The sequence below is a fragment of the Hippichthys cyanospilos genome, chromosome 11, assembly GCF_059441005.1.
Source record: "Hippichthys cyanospilos isolate Australia breed blue-spotted pipefish chromosome 11, RoL_Hcya_1.0, whole genome shotgun sequence".
NCBI lineage: Eukaryota > Metazoa > Chordata > Actinopteri > Syngnathiformes > Syngnathidae > Hippichthys > Hippichthys cyanospilos.
The window spans coordinates 22,158,313-22,177,961 of record NC_142379.1 but is presented as its reverse complement, the minus strand read 5'-3'; the positions used below and the strand labels follow the sequence as shown (position 1 = coordinate 22,177,961).

At 38.5% G+C, this 19,649-nt stretch overlaps 1 protein-coding gene across 2 annotated transcripts in view; it reads right to left on the bottom strand.

The window, feature by feature from the left end:
- srpra (SRP receptor subunit alpha) overlaps positions 1-19,649 on the bottom strand; it is a 34,137-nt gene that overhangs the window by 5,789 nt on the left and 8,699 nt on the right. For both annotated transcript variants that reach the window (XM_088426884.1, XM_088426885.1), the window contains exons 7-12: positions 16,602-16,752; positions 16,403-16,524; positions 16,207-16,328; positions 16,041-16,127; positions 15,774-15,946; positions 12,331-12,544 (exon numbers count right to left, since the gene is read on the bottom strand). In XM_088426884.1, the coding sequence (XP_088283010.1) occupies positions 12,331-12,544; positions 15,774-15,946; positions 16,041-16,127; positions 16,207-16,328; positions 16,403-16,524; positions 16,602-16,752 (869 nt within the window). The remainder of the gene's footprint in view (positions 1-12,330; positions 12,545-15,773; positions 15,947-16,040; positions 16,128-16,206; positions 16,329-16,402; positions 16,525-16,601; positions 16,753-19,649) is intronic.

Below are 19,649 nucleotides of genomic sequence, written 5' to 3'. Positions count from 1 at the left end.
AGCGAATCAAAATGAGTAAATTCCTTCCTCCTGCTAACTGGCACTGTAATGTGTGTACAAATATATATTAATGTTTGAGTCACCATTCTATCAATTTACTTGAATGTTAAAACAAATACTGTATGTCGTCACCTATTGTAAATAAAGCATGCAATTAAGTGTTATCCACGCAAACTTTCGACAAAAGGTGTTTGCTTTGTTTACTTTTTTTTAATTGCTTGGGTTGATAGTCCTCGCGCAAGCGCAGTATGACCTTCCAGGGACTTGCAAAGCAGTATGTAGAAGGAGAAGAGGTCGGCCGTGCAGCTACTGTTGCTGACTATAGTTTTGAATAGTAGCAACAAATCATTTTTGATCCATATTCTGCAAGGTTTGTGCTGCACATGGTCCGCAGTGGGTAACAAAACATGCGCTTTCAAGTGAAGACTGAATGTTCAATCCACATTCGCTAAGCATAGCTGTCATTTGTAGCAGAGGAGAAAAAGAATACCTCGGTGATAGAAAACCCTACAAGATAAATGCATACAGTGTAACTCAGGTATACAATCATCAGTATTTACTCAAGGTGTAGTAAAAGGTCATGGAACATCGATTGTATGGGAGGCAGCTGCATGCAGCTACTGATTGAACCATAGGGACATACAGTACTTCTGTCTAGAGCAGTGTTTTTCAACCTTTTTTGAGCCAAGGCACATTTTTTTCATTGAAAAAATCCCACGGCACACACCAGCTGAAAATGGGGGGGGGGGGGCTTATAATAACAATATAAGTGTTATATTGTTAATATTTGTGTTTTTTAATATTGAAGAATGACATATTATAACGTCTTGAATAGGAATCAAATAAACACAAAGAATAAAGTATTTTATAATTTTTCATATTTATACTCACTCAGTGTGAAACCTGGGCCTGTTTGGATGAACACAGGGCTGATATCCTGGAAGGAATTGATGAAAGACACACACGAAGCTCTTCCTCCACAGCTCTCAGTCTTTCTCTGTGTTTAGGTTTTACAGCAGTCAGGCTTGAAATGTGTGTGGAAATTGAGAGCAATGTCAAAATAGCTTTGTTGGCCAGCATGGGGAACTCCTTGGCAGCTGCCAACCAAAAACTGTCCAAAGGTAGATCAGCAATGCTTAGCTTGAGACCACGATCTTGTCTCAGTTCAGTTAGTTCCTCCTGCTCCTGTAAAGTCATGTCCTTTCCAACAGCTGATGCTGAGCTGAATGGGTCCCTAAACCAGTCAAAGCACTCCGTGGAGGCTGAAGAGAAATAAAATGACATCTTCTCCTCAAGAGTTTTCAAATGTTTTATTATCTCACACAGTGCAGCAGTGTTAACATCTTGCCACTTATTGGTGAGTGGGAACATTTCAAGATTGCCACTTTCCACATGTTTCTGCCAGAGTTGCACTTTTGAGCGGAATCCATTTATTTTATCAGTACTTGTAAGCAGGTTTTCATTTGGGCCTTGCATTTGTGTGTTCAGTTCATTCAGACGACAAAAAATATCTGCCAGGTATGCCAACCTTGCACACCACTCATCACTTGCAAGCAGCTTTGCGTAATCGGACACCTCATTTGTCAGAAACACTTTTCCAGATATTCTGATGTGACACGAAAAATTCCTCTCCTGTTGTTTTTCCTGGCAAAGCCTTGCAAAATAGAAAGTTTTCTCTGATTGTGTCTCCATCTACAAAATGCACATTGGACAAGAGTTGAGCATGTCCACTTATATCAGTAGACTCATCAAGTTGCAACGCAAATTCATTACTGATACGGATCTTGTCCAAAACCACACTTTCTATGTCTGCAGACATCTCATCAATCCGTCTGGAAATTGTGTTATCTGAGAGAGGGACTTTGGCTATTTCTTTAGCCGCTTCGGGTCCGAGCATCTCATTTACAATGGCTTTGCGGCACGAAGTATTAATTGCTCTGCCACAGTGTGGGACTTTTTTTTATTTAGCCACAAGTTCAGCGACGTGGAAGCTAGCTTTAAGGGCTCTCTCGTTTACCTTTGCAGTTTTTCTCATGAAAGTTGCTTGTTTCTCTGTGTGTCCACACAGGCGAACAAAATACTCCACACTTTTGTTTTGAAGTGAAGGATGTTTCGTTTGGAGATGGCGTTTAAGCTTACTTGGGACCATAGCACCGTTGGAGAGCTTTTCACCACATACCAAGCACAACAGAGTCGGTGCCGTATTATCTCCGGTAAAAGTAAATCCAAATGAAAGATAGCTTTCGTTGTATTGCCTCGCGCCAGAAACTTTGCTGGATGTCTTTGCTTTCTTTTGACCTCCACTCATACTAAGGCCTTCATCTTGAGTCCAGATTTTGTCCAGGGTCCAGTTCAGTCAGCTTTTTTCCTCTTTAAAAACGTATCCATCATTTTCAACGTCCTGCTATCCACCTGTCGCTGCATCTAAGCGTCACTAATTTGCTTGTCTCAAAGCACCAGGCAATTGGCTTACCTGCTGCTGCTGCCGCTAACTAGTATGGAAGAGTACTACACGAGTACGCTGCCAGGCGCTAGACGGCACAAGCACACAGATTGGATAATTTCCCACGGCACACCAGTGTGCCGCGGCGCACAGTGGTTGAAAAACACTGGTCTAGAGCACAGGTGTCAAACACCAGTGCTACATAGAGGGCCAATATCCTGCATGTTTTCAAACACTCACACAGACACACCTGGGTCAAATGATTAGGATCATTTGTGAGCTCCTTAGCTTGCTAATAAGCTACTCATTTGAATTCGGTGTATTGGGGAGAGAAAAGCGAAAAACGTAGGATACTGGCCCAAGAGGACTGGAGTTCCGCACCTATGGTCCAGAGAATGGAAGGTATTTGACCAGCTGGAGAGATAAAATACTCTGCTTCCAGGGAAATTCCACATACTGAGGTTATAAAGCACGCCCTTCTTAAAAAACAAAACAAAACATAAAACCAGAGGAGGAAAGCGCCTCTCCAGAATGGTTTAATCTGAAAGGGTGAAACCCTTTCCCTTTTATCAAAGACATTTGTTTTATTGGTAAAGTGAACACGAGGTCATGTACAAAGTTGCATGTACAGTGGCTTGGGAAACTATTTGGCCCCCTTGAACTTTGTGATCTTTTGCCACATTTCAGGCTTCAAACATAAAAGATAAAAAACTTTAATTTCTTGTGAAGAATCAACAACAAGTGGGACACAATCATGAAGTGGAACACACTTTATTGGATATTTTAAACTTTTTTAACAAATAAAAAATTAAAAATTGGGCGTGCAAAATCATTCAGCCCCATTGAGTTAATACTTTGTAGCGCCACCTTTTGCTGCAATTACAGCTGCAAGTCGCTTGGGGTATGTCTATCAGTTTTGCACATGGAGAAACTGATATTTTTGCCCATTCCTCCTTGCAAAACAGCTCAAGCTCAGTGAGGTTGGATGGAGAGCGTTTGTGAACAGCAGTTTTCAGTTCTTTCCACAGATTCTCAATTGGACTGAGGTCTGGACTTTGACTTGGCCATTCTAACACCTTGATGTTTATTGGTGAACCATTCCATTGTAGATTTTGCTTTATGTTTTGGATCATTGTCTTGTTGGAAGACAAATCTCCGTCCCAGTCTCAGGTGTTTTGCGGACTCCATCAGGTTTTCTTCCAGAATGGTCCTGTATTTGGCTCCATCCATCTTCCCATCAATTTTAACCATCTTCCCTGTCATTGCTGAAGAAAAGCAGGCCCAAACCATGATGCTGCCACCACCATGTTTGACAGTGGGGATGATGTGTTGAGGGTGATGAGCTGTGCTGCTTTTACACCAAACATAACGTCTTGCATTTGCTGCCAAAAAGTTCGATTTTGGTCTCATCTGACCAGAGCACCTTCTTCCACATGTTTGGTCTGTCTCTCAGGTGGCTTGTGGCAAACTTTAAATGACACTTTTTATGGATATCTTTAAGAAATGGCTTCCTTCTTGCCACTCTTTAATTAAGGCCAGATTTGTGCAGTATACGACTGATTGCTGTCCTATGGACAGACTCTCCCACCTCAGCTGTAAGACCTCTGCAGTTCATCCAGAATGATCATGGGCCTCTTGGCTGCATGTCTGATCAGTCTTCTCCTTGTACGAGCTGAAAGTTTAGGGGGATGGCCAGATCTTGGTAGATTTGCAGTGTTCTGATACTCCTTCCATTTCAATATTATTGCTTGCACAGTGCTCCTTGGGATGTTTAAAGCTTGGGAAATCTTTTTGTATCCAAGTCCAGCTTTAAACTTCACAACAGTATCTCGGACCTGCGCTTTAAACAGACCTCTGAGACTATCACAGTGCAGGTGCATTTATACAGAGACTAGATTACACACAGGTGGATTCCATTTATCATCATTAGTCATTTAGGTCAACATTGAATCATTCAGAGATCCTCACTGAACTTCTGGACATAGTTTGCTGCACTGAAAGTAAAGGGGCTGAATGATTTTGCATGCCCAATTTTTCATTTTTTATTTGTTAAAAAAGTTTAAAATATCCAGTAAAGTGTGTTCCATGTCATGATTGTGTCCCACTTGTTGTTGATTCTTCACAAGAAATTACAGTTTTATATCTTTTTGTTTGAAGCCTGAAATGTGGCAAAAGGTCACAAAGTTCAAGGGGGCCAAACAGTTTCGCAAGCCACTGTACTTATGTTTAAAAGAAAAAAAAAGTGAGGATTATATTTTATTTTCAAATATTTGATGCACATCTTATAAAGCGACAAAAAATGCATGCCAGGCATCAACATAACACCACAGATCTGCTGCAAAAGCAAACTTCAATATAAACACAAACCAACTAATAAATGGACGTACAGTACTTGCAATAGCCTTAGTAGGCTTTTGTTTTGACGTTGGCATTTGCAATAGAAGTGGCGATGTAATGGCTGGCTTAACACATCGTCTTGCCTCATTTATTCCAGCATTTTATTGCAATCACATCAATCAACACGCCCACAAACTCTGAAAAAAAGTCTCAATGCATTAAATGTCATAACTGCAAACTAATATACAATCTGTGCTTCCTGATCTATACAAGCTAAGTATCAAAAAGAATAATGGGGTGAAATCACTTCGCTAGTTTACTTTTTACCATCGACGGACCATCTCATCACTTATTGTTAACATCTCCTAAAATAACTCTGCTTCCATACTCTATCCAGCATTTCATTATAAAAGTCTTTAGAAATAATGATGACATTTTACCCAACATATCTGTGAGACATGTGAAACTAGGAAGTTAAAGTCACTTGCATATCTTACAAAAGGTCTCTTCCAAAAACGGTGAGGTTTCACCCACCGGTATTGGAGACACATTTAGCTAGGAGGTTGAAGTTTAATATTCTGATTGAGCTAAGCAAAATGTTTGTTGAGATTTTTAGACACGTCGCAATGTGTTTATGTCAAAGGTCACCTGTATTTCTGAAAAAAGACTTGTTTCAAAAAATGGTGAGATTTCAACATGTCTTGAGACATGTTCAGCCATGGAATTTCAAATGTTATAATATATTCTGCATCTGAGAAACAGAAAAAGCTTTGGGCTGACACCTAGGCCATCAGTCAGTATCATAGGTCACCTGCATCTCATAAAAGTGCACGTGTCTTCAGTTGTCTAGAATCAGGCAGCTTGCTCAAGGCTAACGCTCCCGAAAGTAGCATCAAAGCCTGGAAGGTCGCCAGGCCTGGCCTTAAGCACTTGCATTGGCCTGCCTAGTGCAAGCCATTGATTAGCAGAAAATACAACCTTTTTCTTTTTTTTATTTACCGTTGCTCAGTGTTAAATGACCACTTTAAAAACCGCAGCAGATGATGGCCCTACAGTAAAAACAATGTCACACCCATTTTTCTCCCTTTTTTCTAGTTTCACTTAGTTCCATACTAAAATGTTTGCAAATTCAATGAGTCTAATGTTATTGGTTGTTTTGACTTCATGCTTAACACCTACTGCCAGCGGCTGAATTCTGGCTGACAGACACTTCGAGCAGACAAGAGATTAATGGAGAGACTGAAAGAAGAACCACGGTAGAAGGCAAGTATCAAAAGGAAGTATAGTAGCATTAGCTTTATTTTCCACTATACCGCTTAAACCTATTCCAATCCACTGAATTGGAATGATAGAAAACTGTAATATCGAAAGCATGACTGGGGATGTTGTCAGCCTGCTGCATTTATTATTTTGACAGAACGGTGCTAACATTAGCTTCCCCACATAACAGTGAGTCATTAGTAACCGAGGTAGAAATCTAGGTTTGTAAAGATATAGAAACGAATAACATATTTATTTGTATATCTTTTCCTAAAGCACAACTTTGCCAAGTGCACATTAAGGCATCGTTTCACTCAGCCATTTAGGAGCATTGAACGTCGGTCAAAGGTCATTTTTAAGCGATCATTTTCAAACGGGCTTTGCAGTATAGCCTAGCTTAATGACACAGTCACACTAACTTGTTCATGAGCAAGGAGGCCGAGGAGCGGTCCACACACGCAGTTTTATGGGAAGCTTTGGTAGGCAAATATTACTGAGACCAACTTATTCGAACTTTTCTTATCAGATGTTGACGGAGCAGCAGTTAATTTAATCGCTGGTTGGACAGAACTAAGATAACTGAACTATTTTCATCTTCATTTTTTCAGAGGAGAGCATGCTACGGCTCTAGCAGAAGCATACTGCTACGGTGAGAAAACATGTTTTTTATCGACACGAACTATTTTGCAAAAAATATTAAGAAGCTAAAACAAAAAGCGAACTTTATGAAAGAAGCTGTAAGAGTATGTTTCGAATTAAGGAGCAATGCTTTATGATTTTTTTGTATTGTGAATCAACACAAATAATGTAGCTACTTTTTAGAGCAGCGCTTCGTTATTTTTGAATGCCTATAATGTAATAGGATTAGATAAGAGCGTTAATGATCCACAACCTTTTGAGGGGTAAATTCATATTGAAAGTAGATTATGTCAATTTCTAATGCACTTTTTAGTTGAAGGAGCAGCAATGAACAAATAGATTATTGTCCCCCTTTTATATTTTCACAAGTTTCTTGTACATTGTCATCAGTGAGCTATTATAATTGTAATTTCATTCAGGACAGAGCAAATATTTTATAAATGAAATTGTGGATTATTTTGCTTTTGGCAAAAGCAATAATTCATCAATTTATATATTTTTTCTTTCTTTCTCTGTAGATAAATTGTAAGGCAAGGGCAATTTCACTTAAGCATAGTATTGTTGATTGAGACTAATAGTATTCTGCATTTTGGGAGATGTCAAAATAATGCCTAAAGAAAAGTTTTTTTCATCCTTTCTATTCCCCTAGCCACGGATACAGACAGTCTGCTTCTCACTTTCATAAAGTCAAGGCTTCCTAAACTGAAACACCCTGAGCCTTTGCTAGAGCATCTGCAAGGTTTAGGAGCTGATAACTTGGATCATCTGAGCTTCCTGCAGGAGTGACCTCCTTTTGATCTTGAGACCAATTGAAGCCAGAAAACTTCTGGCAGCGCTCAAAAAGAAAAGTATGTGTTTAAATTTGTACATAATAAAGTTCCGGGTAACTTACAATTAAAATATGCTTATTCGGTACACCAGTTCAATTTAGGTTGAGACATGTTTTGTCAGTATGATTAAATAATCCTGTTATTTTTCCTTTTTTTTAAAACCAGCAATATGTCTTGGACAGTACGTCAAGCAATGAACATTTAAGCACAGCCAGCACCATTACAAGTCCATTCAGTCCAACAGATTCAGACACGATGGCGTTTTCTGGTTAGTGGACGAATCGGTTGCACAAAATCACTCTTTGTTAGTTGGTCGGGAATATTACTGTATTCCTCCAAATATAGGACACACCTTTTTTTCCAAAATAAAGGCCAAAAGCATGGGTGTGTCTTTTAAATGGTAACTTAAAAATTAGATTACAAAAAACAGTATTATCACTAGAACATTTTTTGACGATATCAGACCGATATCAGAGTCAGCTAGAGCGAATTAGGTGAAACTTGCCTGAAATACTCCTACTCAATCATATAGCAAATACTTATTTATGAAAATTAAAATATAATTTACGTATATAAATACAGGGAAGTTGTACAATAATTTTTTTTTTCTCACCCCAAAAAACTTTTTACATTACAGTGGGTCCCCGTGTTACGAACTTAATCCGTTCAGCGGCTACGCTCGTAACTCGAATTGCTCGTATGACGGGCAATCCAAACCTATGTGAAGTAGTGAATGCGTGCAACGCGTGCAAAAACCTTAGGTAAAAACATCACGACTTTATACACATATTAAAAATGAGTAACATAATCTACTGTACAGTTAAATTAAATAACATAAATATACAAAGGAAAAATAACATTTACCTTTGGGGCGACGTCACTTGAGCTGGTTGGAGGCGGAGGGGAGCAGAGACGAACCCGCAGAATTTATTTATTTATTTTCTTAAACGAGAACGTTTCTCAAACGAGAACATATCACCGGCGATTTCCTTCTCTTTAATCCATAATCGAAGAAGCCTCTCCATTTTGTTGTTGACCGAGGTCCGTCCCCTGGCAAGGAAAGTCTTGCCCTTAGAAGATTGCCGAGCAGTTACGGCCATACTCACTAGCAAGGTTAACTATGCGAGCGCCTCCTTCGTATTTTTTAATCATCTCCTGCTTCCTTTCTATTGTCATCATCCTCCTACTTCTTCCTTTACCGCCACTTGCAATTTTAGAAGCCATGTCAAACAGATAAAGTTTGCAAAGTCTTCACAACACACTGAGCAGCAGTGCCATCAAGTTAGATGAAGGCGTTCGGCCAATAACGTATAGGCATTTCTGCGATTGACGTGATGCCAGCCAATAGCATATCTGCATCTCCGTGACTGAGACTGTGACTGTGACCTTAATCGACCTACAGCATATCGGCATATCTGTGACTGAGACCGTGACTGAGACCGTGACTGTGACCTTATAAGACCAATAGCATATCGGCGTTTCCGTGACATGCGAGAATAGTTTATTTATTGATGCAGCAAAGCGAAAAAAATTGTGCGGACACACTGACCGGCATGTTGGATTGTTCGTAAGACGAAAGGTTTGTGCGTACGAGGGGGACAAAAAACACCGCGGTCCACGTCCGTAAAATGAAAAATTAAATTAAAATGAAAAATATTTAATTAAATGAAAAATATTGCAAAACTTAGTGCGTCCTAAGAAAATCCCAGAATTTGACCTTAAAATTAAGGGTGCATCCTATAAACAGGTCCATCTTATATTTGGAGAATTACGGTATGTAAATTAACTATAATGTTCTGTTTTATACAGGCTACCAAGCTAAAAACGAACAATTTTAGCCAAACGCTGATAAGTAAAACTCGTGAACTCACACCCATGTGCGCATGCAGGTAAACAGTTGCACTGCTGCATTGCTTAGTTTTTTTCTTTGTTTTCCTGTTTCCATTCCTGCTATCAGTGTCACTACTACTACTTCTATGATGGGGTTAAATGCCATTACACTATAGAGTATTTGTTGAAAGATATGAGTATACCAATGTGAGTTATGGCAGTAAGTAAGTAAATGTTGCTTCCCTTGCTCTTGAAGTACTTCAATGAAGATTTACAACAAATGTTCCACAAATTGATCAAACAACCCTGCCCTTCGAAGTGGACTGTACAGCACTTCCAAGTACACCTTGTATTGTTGTCTGTGGTACAAGTATTTATCTCCTTTTCCAACACATATAAGATGCAAAAAAACAAAAACAAAAAAAACCCAGAAAACTATTACTACTTTTACTCTTGTTAATGTACTGTTACAGTTGTAACATGATGATTCAATTAAAATGTTCGTTTTTCCACTTGTTCCTGTCCACAACAGAAAACTCGACTTGGCTGCAGAGAATTTTTGCTGTCTGTTGAGCAGACCATTGTCAATGGCCACATAAGAATCTTCCTAGATGTTTTTTTTTTTTGCTGATGTTTGGGTTTTACTACTGGATGAATATACATACCCAGCAGCCCAAGCATCGACTTTGGAGTTCCCACAGCGATAAGCCACCACTACTCAGTTACTGTATTGTCACCATCAAAAGACGCACATTATTTCAAAGCGCACTCTCTGTTGGGGGTGCTATTGCTATATACAACACACACACAGGGTGAATCGCACTATTGGGCGCACGCATGGGATAACAAATGTTTCACTTAGCGTATTTTCATGACTTCATCCCTCCCAAGCCGCTCGCAACTTGACTTTGAATGTTATATTTACACCAATGTCCAGCGGATGCAGTTATTGTGCTGTGCGGGGATGAGAAATCTCGTGGCATTAAATCTCGCAAGATCTTGTGGCGTCCCATCATCTCTAGCCTCACAACATTTTGTCTTTCTAAGATCCTACACCCCTACACACATACCTATGACCTCAGGTCTGCAGGCCAGATGCTACTGGAGGTGCACAGAACAAATGCAAGTCTCAAGAGAGGATCAAACCTTTTTCATGGCCAAATGAATCCCTTTGGAATGACCTTGCTTTAAGTGCCAGACTAGCTTTGTCCACTTGTAAAACTCGTCATAAAACACATTCTTATGCATTTCGCTTTGATTCCCTTATTTCAATCTCTCCAATCATCTACATTCATTTGCATTCATACAAAGTACTTACGTGTTAAATTTTTCATTACATCACTGTTCCAGAGTTGTAAGTAAAACAAATACAACTATGTGCAAATATTTTCACAAGCAAGTTCTCTACAATTTTGTGTAACAAATGTTTGTAAATGGAAGAAAAAAAAATTCAGTCCAATCCACAAATACTGATGTTTTTTTTCTATTCTCATTTGACAGGTGCATCTTCAACATAAATCGAGACAAAGGCTCAAAGGTGGAACGGAACACCAATAAAAACAAGCGGCAGTCAATCCCAAGATCCTTTCCCTGATAGCCAAAATCGAGGACTACAAATGGAGAGGCTACACGTTGTATTTAAATATGTTATTAGATTATAAATTAAGTTCAATGTTATTTGTTTTTATACATCATACATGTGTTATTCATTTCCACGTTTCCTAGTTCTTTGCTTTTCTCTTTCCATTCCAGTTGAGTTTTATTTTATTTATTTTTTCAGCTTCAGGCATTTTAAATTTTTGATTGCATGGTCAGGTGATTAAAAATAATGAGAATTGAAATTCGCATGTTTGTATCATTTAATAAGTAGTAAAGTGCTATGACACGTTATAAAATATCAAATTATTGTATGCGGTTAAATGGCATCTAATACCAAAAATAGACAGCTTTTGACTTGAAATAATGCCATTTAAACCAATTTATAGCAGCACATGTCTGTAAAAATATGTATTAGTCATATTACTGAGTTAAATACCATCTTTATAGTTTCAAAGTTTCAAAGTTTGAAATCATAATATATTTGTAATTAAACATAAAAAACGTAATAGCTAGCCATGTGGTATGACCTAAAACTAAATTCTTGTGATTTTATTCTAAAAAATGTTTTTTTCAAAGATTTTTCGCATCTTTTGAAAGATGAATCATTATTTTATGTCATAAACTGTAATACACCAAAAATTCGTTATTAAACAACACCTTTCTATAAATAAGGCATTAAAAACAGCTAATAACCAAATATTTCTGTAAATTTAAGCATTATTAACCATAATAGAACGTTTAATTACGATATTTAGACGTGATTAAATTGTTTTATGACGTAAAAATTGTTAAATAAATGTTGAAATAACCTGAAAAACGAGGTTAATCCTGTAAAATGAAGAATTAAAACTGTATTTTAACTATGGAAAAAATGTAATTTTACAGGAAAGTATTTTCCTGTTATTTTACGGTAAAAAAATGGCGCCCTAGCTGCCAGAGTTTAACCGTTTTTTTTTCCAGTGTATTCTGATCTGTTGCAACCACTATTGAAAAGTATAATTCGATAAAGTCTCTTCTAACAATTCAAACTAACAAATATTATAACAGCATGTATAATTTCTGGTGATATATTCTCAGATCACTATTAGTATTCGCCGGTACCTTAGACTGCAAAATTGGTATCATTTCGCCAGTAGAAAAGTGCATCGGAAGACCACTTATTAGAGTAGTAGATTCTAACTATGTAACTTAAAACAATGCCTATGGAGTTTCTGTAGATGGCAGTTTGAGCACGGAACACTTCGATTTACTATATCATTTCCCAATGGAACATTTACAGATTAATGCATCCAATTACATTACACTCAAACCAACTTGGGTGCCAACCAGTATTTTGAAGGGTCATAAATATTTTCGTCTTGAAGGAAGTTTAAAACATCAACACAATCTTACCATAGGCAATTGCCTCCATTGCAATTCCAGCAGCATCTTTCCCGTACCCCTTCTCATAGAGTTGGACCATGGTTCGTCCTCCATGCTTCTCTGGAGGGTGAAGCGAGTTCAGTCGGCGCTGGTGGGTTCGCAGCTGTTCCACCGCCCCGGCACGGAACGTGTCACAGGCTGCGATCAGCACTGTGAAACCGTTCTCAATCAGCCAAAATGAGATCTGGGCCGACAAGAGGACAGGGGTCGATCATGTGAATATGACATCGTCAAAAAATAAAGCCAAAGGATGGGCGAGCTACCAGGTGCCCGAGTATCGTGGAACTAGAAAGTACAAATTAGAAGAAGAGAAAATTGCCATGATTTTCATGAAAATTCAAAGAAAATTCTGAATTGTAATAGGTCAAATGTTGGGCATGTTACTTCAAAACTGTAATATATTTATTACTTATTACTGTCATTCCAAAGTAATTAGTTAAATTATAATATTAGTGTATTTGAAATGTAAGGCATTACATTACAATTGCATTACTCACCAACATACCTAAAGATATGGATTTGGCTTTCTGAATGAAGTTCATTACTCTCATTAAACATCCAGTGGAATAATCTTAGCACTCTCACTACCGATTTTTTTTTTTAATGAATAAATAAATACAAATTATGGCATATATTACTCGGTTATGAGTCTAGGATACCTGGAAAATTAGATTTAAAAATTACCACTTCCACAGATTAGGTTGCAGGGTCTGGGATTTTTTTGTCCCATCAGTATTTCATAATAATAATAGTTAAAAAAAAAGAAAAAAAAAACCTGCCAGAGACGTGAAAATGATCATCAAACGCCCAGAATACATAGTAACCAGTGTCATCTACAGTATAGTAACACACATATATAGCACATATTATCAATATATTTCCGCAGTACTAGATGGTTAATTCACAACGCAAGCTACCTTGTTGACAGTAAAGGCAGTTGCCCAGTACAGGCTTATTGTGTGTACAAAAGTTGCTAAATGCCCCTAGAGTCTGAAGATAAGTGTGCCATGAACCGCTGGGATGTCATTTCATCTTATTGCTACCTTTCCTACGCCCACTGTCATTTCTTCAAAAGCGCAGGGACGCATTGTCCCAAAAGGAGTTAAAGGGTTAAACTAAACTTGAGTAAAATACTCAAAATAAACTCAAAATAAATAAAACTGCTTTTATTGCTGGAAATGTAAAATAAAAACGTACAAATAAAACAACTAAATTCTCTGCATACCAACACTACACCAGCACCATCCCAAGTCAACCAAATGAACTGCATTCATGTTATCAACAGCTCCAATCAATATTATAAATTTAAACGGTTTAGGGGTCTTTTTGAGCTATATAATGAATTGGAATGCGCATTACTGTCATTTGTACCGAGTAAAATATTACTAGTTTTTTTGTGAGTGAATAGCATGTCTGCCTCACAGTTAAATGAACCCGAGTTCAGATCTACCTTGCTCTGGCCTTCCTGTGTGGAGTTTGCAAGTTCTCCCCGAGCCTATGTGGGTTCCTCCGGGCACTCCGGCTTCCTCCCACATTACAAACAACATGCAAGGTAGGTGTATTAGACATACTAAACGGGGCAGCATGGCTTGGTGGTAGAGTGGTCGTCTCCCAGCCGAAAGGCCGTGGGTTCGATCCCCCGACCATCAAGACCATGTCTAAGTGTCCTTGAGCAAGACACTGAACCCCCAGTTGCTCCTGATGCTGCGTCATCAGTAGGTAAATGACTAGTTAGTGTAAAGCGCTTTGAGTACCTAAGGTAGAAATAATAAGTGAAAGTCCATTTACCATTTAAGAAAATGTCCTTAAGTGTGATTGGCTCCGTGAATGGTTGCTTGTCTCTGTGTGCCCTGCAATTGGCTGTGCCAAAATAACGATAGTGCAGCATTGACAGCTCCCCTCCCCTCTATCGCGACAAAAAAGTGGACAAAAAGTACAACAGCGACAGAAAGCCCCGCAAATGAGCGTAGCAACGTAAATTTTCGCGCTCAGTGTGCATGTAGCATTACACTACCACGTTACAGCAAAAAGTAATGCATTACAGTAATGACATAACTTTTGTAATGCACTACTACCAACACTGGGTCTTTCTTTCAAATGATGTTTCATTGTTTTTACTGGGAAAATTGGGTAACCAGAGAAGAAATTGTGGTATCAGTGACTACTCAAGAGTTGAGTATTCATACTGGTATAATTCGGAAAAAAATTATATCGAACATCCATCATACAAAATAGGTAGTTATCTCTCTCTCAGTGCATGTACAAATGTGGACAAAATTGTTGATACCCTTCATTTATTGAAAGAAAAAATTCACAGTGGTCAGGGAAATAACTTGAATGAAAAAAAGTACCGCATTTTTCAGAGTACAAGTCGACCTCGCTTAGAGGTCGACCTCCCATTTTTTTTTTCTTCAATTTAGGTGAATTTTACCAAATTGCAAGTATAAGTCTGCCCCTGACTTGAGTGGTTACAAAAAATGTGGCTGTTCAATTATAGCACATGGTGTTTGATATTTAAATAACAAAATTACAGGACTTAGATGCATTTCTTCATTGTATATCGAATTACATAGTGTTGCACAGGGTGTCTTAAATCTGTGCAGGGTACAATGATATCCCAAGACTATCAAGGGATTCTAAGCTCTTACAGCCATACCCTGACACAGTTCCAATCTTGAAAGCTAAGCAGGGCCATGTCTGGTTAGTAGTTGGATGGAAGACCACCTGTGAACAGCAGGGGCTGGCTGTAAGCATCTAGATGGGGACCAGGCCTAGGTGCATTGGGCCAACCAGCCCAAACGGTTACTTCTATTATAATCAAGGGATTCTAGAGAGAAAGGTATTGGCTAGTGTCAGAAAGCTTGATCTCAGTTGCAAGTCACGTATCTTGCAACAAGACAATGACCCAAAACACACAGCTAAAAACACCCAAGAAAGGAAAATGGACTATTCTAAAATGACCTTCTATGAGCCCTGTTCTAAATCCTATTGAACATCTTCGTAAGGAATTGAAACATGCTGCCTGGAAAAAGTGCTTCTTCAAACCTGAGGCAACTGGAGCAGTTTGCTCATAAAGAAGGGGCCAAAATACATGTCGAAAGGTGTAGAAGACTCGTTTACAGGTACAGGAATCGTTTTATTGCATTGATTGCCTCAAGGCTTTGTGCAACATGAAAATAATTTAAGGGTACATTTAAGGGTTGTTTCTTGAGCTTTAATTTTTTAATAATTCTGTTGAAGGATGGTTGAAAAGCAATGTCTGACTTTTATCTGCAAAAAAATCCTTTTTTTATTTACTTTAGTCACATTTAAGTTATTTCTCTGACCACTGTGAAATTTCTTTCATTAAATGATCTAATCTTATGGTTGATACAGTATGCTTTTCAATTCCCACCTGGACACTAAAAGTTCACCTTTGCCAGGTTAGTTGACTTTCCAACCCCGTTGACGCCACAGAACGTAATGACAAAAGGTCTCCTCTGGCTCTGTGCCTCCATAACGTCTCTCAGAATATCCACTCTGCGCTTGGGCTGCAGAATCTGGACCAGAGACTCTTGCAGGGCCATCTTTACTGTTGAGGCAACAGCTACACACAAAAATTTGCATCATTCAAATTTGTCACTTTTGGTGAAATCTGACCAATTATTGAGAAAAAAAATAGCAATGGACTGATTGCTTACTAGTGAAGGTGCCCATGACTTTGCCTTCCAGTTTTTTGGCAAGAGAGCCACAAAGCTGTAAGGCGATTTCGGCAGCTACATTCTTTGCTGCGAAGACCCACGATAATGGCCAGTTAGTGATTGTTACTGAGTAGGATGAAAGTGGAAAAAGGTGTTGATGTCCTACCAATAAGGTGGTCCCGCAGCTTTTCTAAAACTGGCTCCATGTCATCCAGATTGAGACTCTTGGAGCCCACCAGGCCCTTCAGCATTCCAAACATGCCGCCAAAGCCGCCACTCTTCTTGGTACTGACAAGATTCCACAACAATTTTCAAATGAGGCTTTGCACTCTCTGAGCTGTAAAAGTTAAAAAGCCATATACCTTGTCTTGATTGTTGCACTGACAACCACTCTCTCCTCTTCTACTTCCTCTTCTTTCTCATCATCACTGGAATCACATTCTACAGATGGCAAATCTCCAATCATGGAGTTCAGCTGCATCCCCTTAAACATGTAGATGTTATACGCAGTGTTCATTTAACAACTTAATTATTTTTTCAACGATTAGAGTTGATACATACAGAATCAACAGGTGCATCCTCGTTTTGGTCACAACCATTGGGAGAACTTTCTCCGTTCCTATCACTATAGTCCAGGTCCTTGGTACTGTTGCCTCCCATGTCCCAGACACGCCTTTGTTTCTCCTTGGGCTTCTGAGGCTTTGGAGACTTACTAGCAGCAAGACAACACACCACCATATCAATTAATAGCGTTTGTGACTAAAGGGACAGTGTGATGAGCTAAAATGTATTACAGTTGAATCCTCGCTACTTGGCGGTTCCACTATCGCGGATACGCCACATCAGGTATTTTTGTTCCATTACGCGGATTCACTACATCGCAGATTTTTTTTCGATTATGCAAATTGGCGACTTCAAGGATTTTTTTGTTACATATTGAACTTTTGCAATAGCTTCCAAGCATGCTGCTCCTGCGAAGGCTTGTACAGAGCCTAATCGCCAACAAAAAATGATGACAATTGCTGAGAAGGTGATACTTCTCGAAGGGAGAAGTAAGGCGGCCGTGGCCCGCCATTTGGGAGTGAGCGAATCCACCATTCGCTACATTAAGGACAAGGCAAACATGAGAAGACGGCTGACATCACAATTTGACAATTTAGTAAAGGAAATTTTTATGGCTCGTCATAAAATGATCGTCCGTATGGAAGCTGCTTTAGCAATCTGGATTGTCGACTGCCGACAGAAGAATAATCTTGTGAAGCCCTTTCTTTTGAAGTCTCGCGCAGCTGCGGTCATATTAGTAGCGGCCTCGGCGTTGAAGTCCAATCTGTACATGATCAAAGATGATGACAATGGAGAGATTACATTTGAAATACCATTTTATTATAAAAGAAATCTAGGGAAGAGGTTTTCAACTGTCTGGTGAACGTCGTCTTTGCTCCTGTTTCTGCCTCCTGCCTGTGTGTTGACAACAATAACTCATGTGCTTCATGAGTTATACTGCGCGTGCCTGTGGAGTTTTAATCTACTCCCGCCCCACAGGCACGTTCGTGTCAGTCATGAAGCGCATCCACAGCAAAAGGCACACACACACACATTGAGAGACACAGTAAGGAGCAGACGTTTGCCAGACCATTGGACATTTCTTACCTAGATTTATTTTATGATAAAATAGTATTTCAAGTTTAAACTCTCCATTGTAATAATCTATGATAGTGTACAGATGAGACTTTAATTCAACGTCCGGGCCTCTGATAACATGACCGCAGCTACGCGAGACTTCAAAGGAAAAGGGGAACAGTTCACTACTGTACAGTGTACAAGGTTTAATAATTTAGGACTTAATTAAATGTGTACTGCAGTAATATTTGTTTTAAATAATATGTATAGCATGAAGACTTTTCCCGTTTAAAATATTTTTATTTATTTATTTATTTTTAATGTGAAAAGTGGGGCCACTACTTAGCAGATTTTCAGCTATTGCGGCCGATTCCGAAACGTATCTACCGCAATAAACGAGGGTTCACTGTCATTAAATTTTTTTTAAAAAAGACCAAAAATCTCAATAATATACAACATACGTTTATTTTACGAAGATTTAGTAATCACTAATACATTACTGGTACAAAGGCTGTGCCGCGCCTCACTGGAGGCTGAAATGTTTCTGAAATGCTAAAAATGCTTTCTGCTACGGCTGCCAAAAGGAAAAGGACTTTGCCAACATAGTGTTGTGGTTGTTGGCTTGGTGAGTGTGGTCTTTTGGAAACACCAGTCTTCTCGTGTTTGCCTGCCTTTTGGGTGCTTCACCAAAATGGAGTAGATGACAGGCAGTGCTTTCTCCTAGTGCATTCATTGCACTTCTGGCATAAAAAAAAGCCTAAAAGAAAAAATAAACTACAAAACTAGAGCTGCAATCAGCTATAACGGGCCCTCGCAGACCTGAGCACGTTGAAGTATGAACAGTTTGAAGTATGAACACATTTGGGTATGAATGTATTTCTGCATATGCAGGCGAACAGTAGAAGTCAATATTTTAGAAAAGGTTAAATTCTCATTAGCATTTGTTCAACGGGCAAAGTAATTGGAGTCGCAAAATATGTAATATATTATTTTCTGCCACAAGGTGATTCTAGCACTACGATGGAATGTATGTTTGTTGATTTTTGTTTCATTCAATGTGTGAAGTCGTGACAAGATGAAATCATCTGGGTCAAACTACATCAGCATTTACTGTTACAATAAATCGTCGTAATGCGCACTGCTGTATAGGCCACGGCCATTATCAAAACATCATAAAATTTGGTGGGGGAAATTAGGCGTGTCTGAAGGCCTGTCTGAAAACAATGCAGTGATATTACTTTGACGGGCTCAACAAGGTACATATAAATGAAAATGTATATTGTGTGACCCACAATTTTTTTTCAGATTTTCCCCCTGTATCTTTTCCATTATTTGGCTGATTCAACTTTATATGTTAAAGATTGTTCATTCCACTTCCATACACTCTCTTTCACCTATTTATTGGCGTTTTTGCCAATTGAATACCCACACAATTTCCACATTTTTCAGTTTTTACCCAGTATGGGCTGCATTATTTAGCCTATTCAAACCGTTCCATTTTTATTTGTTGAAGACTTCTTTTCACTGCTATTCACTTCCTTTCACCTATAAATTTGTTTTAGCAATCCAATTACCCACACAATTTCCAGTTTGTCCTTTGTAACTTCTACATTAGTCTATTCAAATGGTTCAAACTTAATATGTTAAAGATTGTTCTTTCAGCTTTCATTCACTTCTTTTCACTCAATGTTTTTGGAATTAGAATACCCACATAATACCCACTTTTTTCAGTTTTTCCCTTGTATCTTTTACATTTTTTTGCCTTTTCAAACCGTTCCTACTTTATATATATATATATATATATATATATATATATATTAAAGATTTTTTCTTTCAAATGACATACACTTCCTTTCACCAATTATTTTAAGTTTTTGCAATTTGAAGACCCACACAATTTCTACTTTTTTCAGATAAGTCCCTTGTATCTTCGTCATTATTTGACCTAGTCAAACCATTCCAACTTTGTAATATTCACATTTCTTCACA